Source organism: Phaethon lepturus, unplaced genomic scaffold (assembly GCF_000687285.1).
Source record: "Phaethon lepturus isolate BGI_N335 unplaced genomic scaffold, ASM68728v1 scaffold41426, whole genome shotgun sequence".
NCBI lineage: Eukaryota > Metazoa > Chordata > Aves > Phaethontiformes > Phaethontidae > Phaethon > Phaethon lepturus.
In genome coordinates, this window is record NW_010549129.1 from 1,970 (window position 1) to 16,299 (window position 14,330).

At 55.9% G+C, this 14,330-nt stretch overlaps 1 protein-coding gene across 1 annotated transcript; it reads left to right on the forward strand.

Annotated features, from left to right (window-relative positions):
* Positions 1 to 11,482: 11,482 nt before the first annotated feature.
* LMOD1 (leiomodin 1 (smooth muscle)) lies at positions 11,483 to 14,105 on the forward strand (the record flags this gene model as incomplete). Its single annotated transcript, XM_010290177.1, has 3 exons — positions 11,483 to 11,950; positions 12,113 to 13,222; positions 14,079 to 14,105. Coding segments are annotated over 3 exons (1,605 nt in total), but the record flags the coding sequence as incomplete, so codon positions are not given.
* Positions 14,106 to 14,330: the final 225 nt, after the last annotated feature.

A 14,330-nucleotide genomic window follows, 5' to 3' on the forward strand; every position in this document is an offset into this window, starting at 1 on the left:
GTAGGCTGGATACAGCTGACAGCAAGGGGTGGGACAGCGTTCCTTATGGCTGGGTTTTGATGCAGAGGGAAAAGCAGTGACCTTGGAGGGGGTTTACTTAATCCAAATGCAGCATACTTGAAGGATGCTGGTGCCAGAGGACAGCAGGTCCTATGGCCATGGATGAGGATTACAAAACTCCTTGGGAAGGTCTTGTAAAAAAGTCCTGCCTTCCTTTCCAACTTACTGGGGTGTGTGCGTGTGGGCTCGGCGCTTGCTGCTGGGTGGTATTTAATCCAGTTACTGGTGGCTATATGTGGAGGGGGATAGCATGAAAAGTGAAGATCCCTACCAACGAGCGCTTCTTCAACCCCATGGAAAAACAAGTTAGTATTTAAATTTCTTATTAATGCTCAAAGCCTGTCATCTTTTCGTGAAAATATCTGGAGGAAAAACAACCTCCACATTTAAATAGCTGAGACAGACTCAAGGGGAGTTGCGAGAAGAAGGGAACGAGAGAAGAGAAGTAGTTGTATCATTCTTTAAGCATCTTACCAGTCTGTGACTAATACATATGTATTTAAACTGTGCTGCTCTGTTTATCAGCCAGTTCTGTCGAAATGCCAAGACTGTTCCTTCTGTCTTCCAAGAGTCTTCACCAATTCCCAGCTCTTGCCTTTCTTTTAACCATGTCCTGGGCAGGTATCCAGCACTCTGGGTGCCTGCTTTTCCCTGTCAGAACATGTTGTTGTTCTGCCTAGCTCCTGGCCTCCAAAAGAGGTGTAAGGGCTGGGTGACACCAGAGCATCCTTTCTCCTGGTGCTTCTCCAGCAGCACCCAGCTCACGCTGGGGTGGGCAGGGGACGAAGGTGTGGGTCCCTCCACCAACACACAGAGTGGGAGTGGAGCTGATGGCTCCCTGGTTTTTGTGTTACTCCCACGGATGATAGCCAGGGATATCCAAAATAGTCACAGATTTCGAAAGGAACCAAAGGTATTGAGTCGTTCCTATTTGGTCCTTAAAGGAGGCCACAGATGGTCTCTGCTTTGTGGCCTCTCCAGCTTGCTGCAGAACAGCCCGTCCAGGAGAGCCCTTTTATTTGTCACCTTTCGTTGTTCAGAAGCGAAAACTGCTGTTGTCTGCACTCGGATGTTTCATTCTTCATTTCTGAAAATGTACCAACTCTGTAACGAGAAGGACGAGCATCAGAAGCGAGAGCTGTCAGCTAGCAACAGACGATAAAACAGACCTCCAAGGCGAACAGAGAAGCAGGAACAATCCCACGACAGATAACTGAAGGATCTGCAGTGTAGAGAACAGCTGAGGCAAGTGAGGTGGCAACGCACCCAGGTTTGAGCTACATTTCTGAACAAGCAGTGTGAGAAGGAACCTCACGGCCAGATTGGTGTTTTTGTAACGCCATTGGGAAACAGTGGCAGAAACCTTGTTTTTCTGTGACCAGGACGAGTGGCAGCACAAAGTGTTCCCAGCGACTCGTAGGTCACGCAGAAGGCACACTCTGTCTGGGAAATACGCGGTCCATCTAAGGGCACAAGCAGGGAAAAAAGCTGAATTTCTAGTCACTCTTAACAAGACTAAAAAGCTAAGTTCTATATTTACGTAAACCGCCACTGGGATGGAGATAAATCCATGGAAATGCTTGGAGCGTTTAGCTTATATGGGCTGATCTGCCCAGGAGGTTTATTATCTGTTTATGTTGAGCTGATAAATAGACATACAGAGGAGGAAAAGAGCTGGGATCCTCTACGCATCGCTTTCTTTCACAGCATTATGACATCATTTGCATGCTAAAACGGTCTCGGTGACTCAGCTCCCAGCAGGACGCTGGGATTAACCGGTCGTGTCACTCAAGCCCACCCTTTGCCACGGTGGGAATCGCAGCACAGTGCAGCGAGAGGATCGCACTTGGCAGGGGATGAGGTACCGGGGCGCTTGTTTTGAAGTCACGGTGTGGCTGGTGGCAGTGGCGGTGGACCGGCCACACCGTGAAGTGACATGAGTCCTGCTCAGTCCTTTCCTCTGCCCGGAGCATGGTGCAAACGGGGTTGAAAACAGACGGGAACGAGAGCTGCAGAAATGCAACAGGAGAGGCGACAGCCCAGGGTCACAGAGGCGTTCTGGTGCGTGCAGCCCGTTGACATTGACTACCGCTTGAGTAGCCCAGGGCTGAGACACGATATTTGGGTCAGGATTTATGCCGAGACCTGCCGGATGCTGCCGAGGGCTCCGAGCAGCCCTGCCTCGTGGCAGGGGGGACCATGCAGGAGGAGGACATCATCGGCACGGGAGCCAGCACCCATACAGCCATGAGAGCTGCCCGCAGCAGAAAAGGAGCTGCAGTTTGCTTCCTTTCAGGGAAGACCTTCAGTTTCTAAGAACTACAGATCGTGACTGCTGGCATTCCCTGCTTTATCTCATTAAGTGCTGTGTTCTGGGCTACAGCTCCCACGTGATGTAGGAGCCTAAGGAGCCAGCGCTCCTGTTTCTCATGAGCCATTTAAGGGTTTTGACCAGGAAACCAGCGCTCTGATTTTGGCAGGTAGGCACCTGGGGCTGGGGCTCATCTCACCTGCTTCAAAGGCTTTGATTCATCCTCCCACACTGGGTGCCCGCAGCCACCGGTGATGCCGTGCGGTGTCTGTGGTGGTCCCATGGGCTGGCTGATGGGTCCCATGGGAGACCTGCACCAGCAAGGAGCCTGGAGATGCTTTCCATGTAGTCCCAAGAGGCCGGGAGCCAGAGTCCTGCTTCTCGAGCATCCACCCCCGTGACGCAGAGGATGGGAGGTAGGATTTAAGGCTCTCTAGGGCTGAACTGCAGTTCTTCTGTTCCTAAAAATCCAAGGAATGCTCTTTGTGGGCTGCCCACAAAAAGTGCACCGGGCAGAAATCCAGCCTTGAGGTGGCCGTGGTGTGAATCACCGACATTCACTGCCCTTTGCAACCTCTGCTGAAGAGGAGGCGATCAGAGAAAATGTCTCATCTTGGGAATATCCAGTTCAGCCATGGCAGTGCCAGGAGAAGGGGCTGGGAATACGATGGATAAAAACAGATTTTGTCAGAGAAGCAAAAGTTTCCATTTGCAGAGTATCCAGTAGCTTTAAGGGCTTTCTGGAAAATCGCTGCGTGTCGCTGTGGAAGGGCTGGAACTATTCTATTAAAGGAAACCCAGTTGAAACATTTGTCATTGGCCTTAATTCAGCAATGAAGGCAAAGCAAGACAAAAGTCAGGGCCAGAAGTTGTCCCGTCTCTGGAGAACAGTGCTGCATCTCAGAAGGAGGGATGTTTTTAAAAGCACTGGCCTGGGAAGTGCAAAGAAACAGTGATATTTGGGGTCAGAAAGGTCTGAGCAGAAGGGAAGGGGAATAACTGAGTTCCTTGTTAAAATAACAGGGTAATAGCTGGGGCGGGACAGGGCAAGAAGTTGTTTACATCGCTCTGGGCTTTAGCACATAGAGCATGGCTGGGGGGGCCATGCTGGGTCTGTGTGTGTCCCAGTGCTGGAAGCCAAGGTCCTTTAACCCTTGCTTCACGCCAAAAGAATCCAGTCGTGCCAGGACAGAAACTCTTTGCTGCCTGGGAATGGTCCTACCAGGGAGCCCGCCGGGGCCAGGGCTCTGGGGGGTGTACGGGGGGTGCGAGCAGGGTCCCTCACGACACCGGCTCATGGTGTTTGCTCTTAGCTAAGGACCGGGAGGGTTGCCCTGGTGCTGCTGCAGGTAGAGCAATGCCAGACCCCCTTGTGAGTGGGTGGGAGTCACGTAGACCTGGACTCTGCGGTCCTGGGCAAGCAGGGTCAGCAGAAGCCTCGTGGTCCTGCTTCCTCCGCTGGTCTCTGGCAATCCCGGTTTAGTAGCTCTCAGGACTTGGCCAAGGACGCAGCATTTTCTCCAGGAATGTCCTTGGCTCTGAGTTGTCCCTGAGTTACTCAAAACTGGCCAAGGAATGGAGAAAAGGAGCAGCTTGGCCAGCTTGTTGTGGTTTAGCTTGGCTCCAGCAACCCTCTCACATGCCTAGAGCGTAATGGCAACGGGTACCCAAATACCCAGGAACATCAAGTGCAAAACAACCTGCCTTTGCCCACTGGCCACCTCAAGGGACTTCTCTGTGCAGTGGGACAGTCTCGGGGGACAACCGTGTCCCCTGGGAGCTCTCACATGCCTTGTGCCCTCTTTGGCCCCCTTTACCCACGGTCACACTGAGGGCTGGTGGGATGCTGGTGGGATTTGGAGAGGCTGGGCAGGACAGAGGGGACATCGGGGCTCCTTTAGAGCCCACACAACCAGGCAGGTGTGTCCAGAGGATGATGCAGATGCCCAAGGTCAGAGCTGTGGGTTCTCAGAGTCTTGTGGTGGCTCTGGAGACCTTTGTAGGACTTGGCAGCCTGTGTAGACAGACTGAAACCCCTCAGGCAGTGATACCAGCTTGGCTCATTAGTTACAGATCTATAATTATGCCTAAACCCCCTACTTCAAATAACCAAACCCAGCTTCTTTCCCTTGCCAATCTGATCTGGGAGCCCCCAGCTGACCAACAGTTTTTGGCGAGCTGTCTCTCTCTCTCTCAGAGGTCCCGCCTCGTTCCTGGGTCTTCCCCACTTCCCTGCTCTCCCACCTCCAAAAGCCACTCAGGATTTGCGTGGGACCGACGGAGCTTTGCTGGTGGTTACCTGTTGCCTAAGCCATGCCCTGCCAAGAGATGAACTGGAAAATGCCCTCTTGGCTGCAGGAGGACTTTGTTATACAGCAGAGGCTGGGAGAAGGGGACGATCCCTTGGCCTGGACTTTGTCCCCCAGCCCTACAGCTCTGGAGGGATTCTGGTTGCTTTGCAAGGAGCACAGCTCTGGGTGGACAGTCTCTGTCAGTGGCAAAAGCCAGCACACCAAAACGGCTCTGCCGGTGGCGTTGCTGGATAGAAGGGAGGCCATGCGTTGCAAGCAGGGCTCCAGGACGCATGCAGAAATTACCCCATGTGGCTGAAATCATTCCTGGATTAATTAAGTTCAGCTGGTCCAGCTGTCCTTCAGCAGACGCGTCCATCTTGGTCTAGGAGTGCCGTGCGCTGGTGTAGGGCGGGTTGGTTACACGCGGTGATAACTCCTTCGTGCGTGCGAGAGTGTGAGCACAAGGCCGATGCCTCCAGGTGGACATGCGTCTCAGTTGATTTAGCTAAATCGGGGCAATTTCCTGTTGCACGATTCCAGATCCCTAACTGCAGGCAGTTTCTGAAGGCACCGACACTTGCCTCTCGCTTTGCTCCATGTTTTCCCCTTACGTTCCTCAAGAACAGACATCCCCATAGCTGCCCTCGGGTGAGGACCGTGCCCCTCTGCTCCGGTGTCCCCGTTGCCACCCACAGCGAACCATTAGCCACGTTGGGGCTAACCCCACTTTTCCAGCTGATGGTTGGGGTGGGCCTGATCCTGGCTCAGGCTTCCCCTCCTGTGCCCTTGATGCTCTCATATCAGCTGGAGGGGGTGTCTTACAGCTGGGGGACGATATCTCACAGTGGGCTTCCAGAGGCCACCGGCGCTGCAGGTGACATTAGAGACCGAGTTCGCTATTTCTGGAGCCATTTGCACATCAACTGCAGGTGTGGGATTGGCCCTAAGATCTTTTGCTGACCACCTCGTTTCCTCCTGGGGCGCAGCGTGCCCGCAGCAGGGACCCTCACCGAGGAGCCATGCTGGACTCTTCTGGTTTCCCCCTTTCAGCCAAGCCCTCCTCAAACCCAGACGGGGCACGTCGTGTTCTTTAGCTGACCCGAGCACGTGGCCGGCGCGGTGGGGTGTTGCGTTCAGCCGGGTAGTCCGGGCCGTGAGGGACTCTTCCCTGGACGTGTCTCTGAAAATAACTGCAGGCTGGTGAAAGCTGGCCCCGTCCAAAGACAAAACATTTCTTCTGCAGATGCATTTCCATATGTCCCCTCTGCCAGGCACTGACACAACGGCAGCAGCCAGGCCACAAAGTGCCCCTTCCCTCCAGTATGGGTACAGAAGTCCCTGGGCAACCCATCCTCTCCTCTCCTCTTCCTCTCCAGCGTGTTCCCCTTTCACGTCGAAACCTGCTTGTGGGCACAGCGGGGTGACCAGCTCTCATTCACCGTGCTGAGCGAACACCCAGATTTATACCTACCACTCAAGCACCGATTTTCTACCCCAAAACGAGCCGTGAGGCTTTCAGGGCAGGAGGCGAGAACCTCGCTCCATCATCACATCCCCACCACCCACAGCAGCTCTCGGCAGCCCCTCTGCTCCGCTCCGCTCCCACCCGTCCCCGCTCGGCCGGCTGCTCCATCCCCAGCCCCGTCCCTTGCTCGGCATCGGGAGCGGTGCTGCGAACGCTCGGATTCCAGACAAGAAGTTCCCAGTCTCCTTTGCCTTTTAAGGAAACATCTGAGTGGGTTTGAGGGTTACAAATGCTAACGAGCAACGGCAATGCTCATTTTAGTCTATTTAGAGGAAAGGGGAAGGCATTTCAGTTCATCAAAACACTGGTGATTAATCAGCCAAGTACCAGGCTGTTTTCATTAGGCTTATTTTTAAAGGTCTGACACGCTGCATAAAAATATTCCCCTAATAATCGCGCTCGCAGCAAGGGGAGGGCACGGGAGGGGGTGCAGCGGCACTGGTTTCTAGGTAGCCGAGGTAAATATGTCAGCGCGGCGGAGAGGAGCGAGCAGGCAGGGCTCAAGATGGCAACGGAGAGGGTGCAGGGCCGGCGCTGGCCGCTGCGGATGGAGACAGCCTGGCTGGTGGCCTGGGCTGCAGGAGAAGGTGCGCTGGTGGCTGCGGGGACAGCCAGGGCTTCGGGACGGGGGAAGGATGCTGTTCTCTCTCCTCCCCCACACCATCCTGGCATGCAGCTCCCCGGCTGAGCCGCAAGAGCCGGAGCAGCATCCTTCCTTCCCAGCCTGGAGGTGAGGACTTCTGCGCCGTCAGCAGTGAGCAGAGCTCAGGCGGGTGTCACCTGAGTGGAGCTGGGGTGGTGGGACACACGTGGGTGCAAAGGCAGGAGGGGACAAAGGCACGCGCCCTCCTGAGCGTGCACGTGGCAGGGCCAAGAGCAGCTCCTGACCTGGCTTTAGAGATGTCGCCCATCGCCGCCGAGGGATGGAGAGTCTCATGCAGGCGGTGGCAGATGGGTAAGAGTGACCCTCGGGTTCAGAAACACAAATCTGACTTCTTGCCGGGAAGTTTTTGCTCCTGATTCCTCCCCTTCTGCTGCCGAAGCCGGGCGCTTGCAGAGGGCCTTCCCCAGCGGGAGCAGGGCTGCCATGATCAAGCTCTGCATTAAATGAAACCGCTTGAACACCTCTTACCTCTTGCTACCAGCCCGCACTTTCTGTAATAACTTGCAGCTCTTCGATGGGATCCTTCCAGCGCACCCCAAATTTGCTGGTTGCACGTGATCCCGCAAACACTGCCCGCAGTGGCTGTAACACCCGCGGCCGGTCACCACACATCCCTCGCCTTCCCTTTTCCCCTGCTCGGGGGCACGGCTGGCTCCTTTTCCCCCGGCTCCTTTCCCACATCCTGCTCTCTGGCTCCAGTGCCCTCCTTCCCGAAGACCTGTCCTACGCCGCAGCACCTGGACGTGTGGCAACACATCCGTGTATGGACGCTTTAATGAGAACAGCACCAGCGACGTGATAAAAAGACATCCCCAGCACTTGCTACAGCAGCTTTGCTAAGCAGAGAATTGCAAATATCCATCTTATTTTGCTCTGGTTTCATCTTGTTTGGAGAAATCCATTGCCTTCTCTGAGCACGGGAGATGGTGTAGGTCCTTCTCTCCAGGGTTTTCCTCTCTTTCTCCAAGATCTGCTCATTCCTGGCCAAAGCTTTTGCTCTGGTTGGTCCTGGATGGCCCAGGGAGCTTAGGGGAGACTCGGGGCTCCCCACTGTCAACTTGTGTGGGCTTGGGCTGGGAAGAAGGTGGCTTTTTGGAGCAGTTGGTGTGGAAATGAGGCTGCTGGCTCTGACTTGAGCAGTGCTCAGCCTAGGGACACGGAAGGGCTGCAGATCCCTGCGGGCGCAACCATTTCTCCTCGCAGAGACGTGCAAGAAACCTCCAAGCTGGGACATCCCGAAACACCTTCGAAAGGCACCATCGGGCATGGGTGTGCAGGGACAGAGCGAGGCAGCAGTCCTCATCCCGCACACGCCTCCTGCCCAGCCTCCTGCCAGGGCAGACGTGGCTCTTCCTTCCCCGAGGGGCTTCAGGATGCCACTGAGCATCCTTGCACCATCCCAGCCCTGGGACCAAGGGCACGTCTTGGTGAGAAGGGCCACCGTCTCAGTGCCAGAGGAGGTGGCATCACCCGCTCCCTGCCACCCCCGGCACAGGGGGGTGCCGGCGTTGGGGCATCTCTGGGAGCCCCATCCCTGGTCCTTGGGGTTTGCAGCAGCAAGGGGCTGTGTGGACGCACGGATGGGCTCTGGAGGGGTCTGGCGTGTGCGTTTCTGTCGCCTGATTAGGTCTGCACAGGCGAGCCAAGAACTCTCTTAACTAAACAAACAGCGCTCTCGTCCCAGATGGCATCTGTTTATACGCCAGGTACAAAGAGTCCCCACAGCTGCCCCGCTCACAGCCAGGCCAGTTCTTTCCACAAAAAAGCAGTCCCCGAGGGCCAGCAGTGCCTCGCGCTGGGAAGGCAGAGCCTCACTCTGCCCCGGCACAGACAGCACAGGGCCCTGGGGGAAGACGCCATGGCTGGGGCATCATCTGGAGGAGGAGTCCAGCCTTGGCTGCGGACCAGGTTCTCTGGACTCTGATTTGGGGGTTGAAGGCACTGGGTGAAGGCACGGTCCTGTCCTAGCCCGGGGAGTTAGTAAAGGTGGCACAGCTGCATCTCCCAGAGGCATCTTTCTTCCTCCTTTCCCTGAAGTCCTAAAGTTCCCCCGGCAAAGATGACATTCGCGCTGCCACCCCCTCGCCTTGGTGCTTCCTCCTCCTCCTGCAGCCAGCACCATTGTCAGGTCTCCAGCATCGCTGTGGTCAAGCTGAGGACACCCAGATTAATCCCGCAGCTGTAGACCTGAGCCTGACCTAACCATGGCTCTGTAACCGGGCTCCCAGCTAGCCGTGTCTCAGCACGTCACCCTCTGCTCGTCTCCGGACGGAAGCCCCGCTGCACCGGCCGACATGCAGGGCCGAGCCGTGCTGCCAAAGCCAAGCGCCCAGGAGGAGCTGGGCCAGCCATGAGGGGCAGGAGCTGGGTGCTCCCCGGCTGCAGAGCAGGGGGAAGGAGGTTTAAACTGCCAAACACTGATGCAGACTTTAAGGTCGATTCTCCTCCATACAGCAAACTTGGTCCCAATGTCAGGGGTTCGCCTGTCTTCACTTAATCTGTTCATAGCATCGGCTCCTCTCCGGTGGGAGTGGAGGTGTTTAATGTCTGACGTTCGGGGAGATGAATCCTGCCCTGGTGCCCTGCTCTTGCGGCATTGCTTGGTCTTGGTCCTGTGCCTGCATCTCTCCAGGCACATGAGGAAGCAAATACGGTGCCATAAGCAAACCAACAGGCTGGAAGGCTGCGTGCATCGAGCTGCAATCAAAGGCTTTGGTTGCAGAAGCAGAACATGTAACGGTGCTGATGGGAGACTCTTCCCAGCCCCATCAGGCACGGGTGAAGGCTGCAATGAGGCATTTGTCGTGTCCTGGAGCTGCCCGTGCTGGCTGTGGTCAGCAGCAATGCACAGGACAGGCTGTGCCAAGGGTGAGGTTCAGGTACTTGAGAAAACTACCACAGATTACATGAAAAGGGGGTTCGACTGACAAGAGACGAATGATCAAATGACCCTAAAGCATGAAGGGAAAAAAGGAAAATCCTTTGCTGACAGAGGTAGTTTGTAAGAAAATAGCCATCAAGCCTTGGGGTTGCATCCCTCTGCATGCAGGGAGGATGTGGTCACTGCCTGAAGGTCAGCGCTGGAGAGCCAAACGCCAGACTAGGCTCTTCCTGCAAGCCCTATGAACAGTAGCATCGTGATAAGCATAAAAGCAAAGGTAAAAATTGCTTTGGAAGAGTGAATATACAAGGAGGCAGACAAAATGGAAGCACTGATGTTTGCCAGCCCACTAACGAGCGGGCATCTCGGCTGGCCTGGAGATAAAAGAAGAAACTCAGGAGGTCCCGGGTGCTGCTGCATGACTTCTTGGCACGGAGAGATGGGGACATCCCAGGGGAAGGGGGTGCCAGCTGTAGTGACACTGCTTTGCCCAGCGCATGCGGCAAAATCTGCATCCTTCCCTGAGAGCACCCTGGTTAAGCTCTTCCCTCTGGTGATGCCTCTGGAAGAAGATGCGCCGGGAAAACATCACGCATTACAAAGCAATAAACGTCGTGTCCCCATTTCCTTGGTTTTCTACAGGGAGATCAAAAATGCAAACTTAGGTTAAAAGGAGACCCATTTCAGAGATCCCAGGGCTGGCTGTCACCTGTGGACACTGCCCTGCTTGCAGACACATCCAGGCCAGCACGGGAAGTGTGTTGGGCCCTGGACTGGGCAAAGCATCCAGCTAGAAACCATTTAGGAAATCTGGGAGAGCACCCGGGCTCCACAGAGGTACAGCCACTAGATCCATCCCAGGTTAAAAAGGTGATTATAAAAAGAGGATAACAAAAGGTGATTAAGAAGAGGGTAACTCGTAGGAGGTGTGACAGGAAGGGGTCAAACAGCACAGTCTGCCAAGGGAGGTGCCTCCTGCAGCTTGTTAGGTTATCGTCTGTTCGAGGGGGATGAAGCAGGGCATCCCGCAGACCTCTGGAGCCCTTTGGGAAAGGACTGGAGGCAGAAGGAGAGCAGAGAGCTGCAGCAGGACCTCGGTACGCCTGGGTCCTGCAGGCTCTGCCTACATTCGGGGCACTCGGATGCTGAGCCCTTCCCTGGACCCGGGACCTCGGCTGGGTTAAACTTTCCTCTTCCAAAGCCCAGCCACGGGCTGCAGCGTGTGAACATGCGGTGGTAAACGAGATAGACGAGATGAGATGAGACGAGACGAGACGGGACGGGACGGGATGCGATGGGATGAGATGGAGGAGACTCTGGCCCATACTCAGGGCTAAACCATCATGATTTGGGGTAGGTCGCTTCCCTCCCCGATGAGTCCTGGCTGCGAGGCTGTGGGTCTTTCCCCTGCTACAGCACAGACCCAGCGCTAGCTGTCCTCGCGCTCCCCCACGGCACCTCCCCGTTGCCTCCTGGGGACCCTGGCACGATGCTCTCACCAGATTTCTATCATAAACACCTGTTTTAGGGCAGCTTATCCCTCATAGGCATGGTTTAAGGCCTTCCTGAGACCGGACTGTCCTGCATCCTCCTGCACGTCTTCCCCGGCTGCGGTGCTGCCCCGCGCGGCCCCGTGGCTGCTCCTGTGTGACAGAGGTGCAGAGTTGGTGATGACGAGACTGGAGTGGCAAGTCTGGAGGTCGAAAGCATCTGCCTCTGTAATGCCTTGGTGTTTTTCTCTTGTTAGGAAAGCAGATCGAGCGAGAAGAGTAAGGGAGCCAAGAATGAAGAAGAAAAGGGAAAGGAAGCTCCTTCCAAAGACCTGGCCCAGAAACGAGATACAAAAGTGGGGAAAGACTCCAAAAAGGAAGAAAGTCTTCAGAAAACAGACCCAAAAGTTAAAGCTGAGGCTGAGACCAAGACCAAAGAGGAGAAGGCTATCAATGATAAAGTCAAGGCCATGGAGAAAAAGTTGATGGGGAAGGACAAAAAGGATGAAGAGAAGGGCCCAACATTGAAGAAGGATGCAGGGAAGGATAAAAAGGAGGAAGAAAAGGGCTCAGTGTTAAAGAAGGATGCAGGGAAGGATAAAAAGGAGGAAGAAAAGGGCTCAGTGTTAAAGAAGGATGCAGGGAAGGATAAAAAGGAGGAAGAAAAGGGCTCAGTGTTAAAGAAGGATGCAGGGAAGGATAAAAAGGAGGAAGAAAAGGGCTCAGTGTTAAAGAAGGATGCAGGAAAAGATAAAAAGGAGGAAGAAAAGGGCTCAGCAGCAAAGAAAGAGACAGGAAAAGATAAAAAGGAGGAAGAAAAGGGCTCAGCAGCAAAGAAAGAGACAGGGAAGGACAAAAAGGAAGAAGAAAAGGGTTCTGCATTGAAGAAGGGCACAGGGAAGGACAAAAAGGAGGAAGAGAAGAGTTCAGGATCAAAGAAAGAGGCAGAAAAAGACACAAAGGGAGAAGATAAGAAAGAAAAAGATAAAAAAGAAGAGGAAAATAGTTCAGCTTTGAAAAAAACAAAGGCAGACGGGAAGGAGAAATCCCAGCCAGAGGCAGAAAAGGCAGCAGAGGAGAAACAGGAGGCCAAGGCAGTGGCTGAGAGCAGCCCCTCCAAGCCCATCACCGGCAGCTCCCCAGATCAGGCCAAGGATGACGAAGCATCCAGCATTTTCGATGAGCTCATCGAGAAAGTGAAGAACAATGACGCTGATGTCACCGAAGTGAACGTGAACAACTCGGACTGCATCAACAACGAGACCCTGGTGCGCTTCACCGAGGCCCTGGAGTTCAACACTGTGGTCAAGCTGTTCGCCTTGGCCAACACCCGTGCCGATGACCACGTGGCCTTTGCCATCGCCATCATGCTGAAGTCCAACAAGGTGCTGACGAGCATCAACCTGGATTCCAACCACATCACGGGCAAGGGCATCCTGGCCATTTTCCGAGCGCTGCTGCAGAACAACACGCTGACGGAGCTGCGTTTCCACAACCAGCGGCACATCTGCGGGGGGAAGACGGAGATGGAGATCGCCAAGCTCCTGAAGGAAAACACCACGCTCCTGAAGCTGGGCTACCACTTTGAGCTGGCCGGACCACGCATGACCGTGACCAACCTGCTGAGCCGAAACATGGACAAACAGAGGCAGAAACGCCTCCAGGAGCAGAAACTGGCACAGGAGCGTGGGGAGAAGAAAGACCTCCTGGAGGTGCCCAAGCCCGGAGCCTTGCCAAAGGGGTCCCCCAAGCCATCCCCGCAGCCGTCCCCCAAGGCTTCCCCCAAAAGCTCTCCCAAGAAAGGGGGGGCGCCCGCTGCGCCGCCCCCACCTCCTCCTCCGCTCGCCCCACCGCTGATCAACGAGAACCTGAGGAACTCGCTCTCGCCGGCCACACAGAGGAAGTTGGGAGACCGGGCGCTGCCAGTCCAGGAGAAGAACTCGCGGGACCAGCTCCTGGCAGCCATCCGCTCCAGCAACCTCAAACAGCTCAAGAAGGCAAGTGCAGGGCTGCAGTGGGGTCGCCTCCGGGCAGCACCCGCGGGGTTAGTCTGTGGGCTGAGATCTGAGGTCACGTCTGTTATCACTTGGGTAGTGGAGAGGTGAGGGCTGCCCGGCGCAGGGTGCGGAGCGGAGCGTCCGTGGTCCCAACCCCTGCGCAGAGCACACGGCAGGGCAGGTCCATCCCTTTGCTGAGCCCACGGGGCAGGGAGATCCATCCCTTTGCACCATCCCTTGCAGAGCAGATGGGGTCAGCAGATCCATCCCTTGGCAGAGCGCGTGGGCTGGGCAGATCCACCTCGTTCCAGCAGTCAGGTTTTGCTCCAGGGTTTGGGACACAAGGAAGAAGCCGGCTTTAACTTATATCCCCAGGGGATGGAAATCCAGGACCTCCCCGTGCAGAAAAGGAGCAGCGCTTAGCCGCAGCGAGGGAGGCTCACACGCAGCCACGTGGACCCGGTGTCCCAGCAGACGAGCACGCAGGCCGTGGGTCCCCAAGGGCAGCAGCTCGCCGAGGTCTCGCTGCTGCGTAGGGCTGGCGGCTGCGTTGTCACGGGTGAGCCCAGACCCCTGGGGTGGGAGGTAGCCCAGGGTGGCCGGAGAGGCCACGTCTCCAGCACTGGTCCCAGCACGATGCCTTGAAACGCCTCACTCGCCCCAGGTGGTTTGTGTCCCTGGCCGGGCTGCCCACGAGCTGGAGGAAGAGATGTCCCCGGAGCGCTGAGCGTCCCCGGCCGCAACCGAGAGGCGCCCAGCTCCACCACAGCGGGTCTGCGTAGGGCCCCCGCGCCGCTCCAGCGTCCCCTTGCACCGCTCGCTGCTCCCCCCAGTAACGGGGTGTCTTCTCCGGCAGGTGGAGGTACCGAAGCTGCTGCAGTAGGGAGCGGGACGGCTTTCCCCCCGCAGCCCGGCGTGGCAGACCCCAGGACACTCGCCTTTCGCGTGACTGTTTCCATGACAAGCCCTTCGGGACCCCGCAGTGACCGAGGCCGAGGAGCAGCGATCTCTCTGGGACGGAGGGAGGAAGGGCCGGGCCCGAGGAGGGCCAGCACGGTGGTTCGATGCAGTGTGGCAGGAAGACGTATTTATTATTTTTACGGTTGCG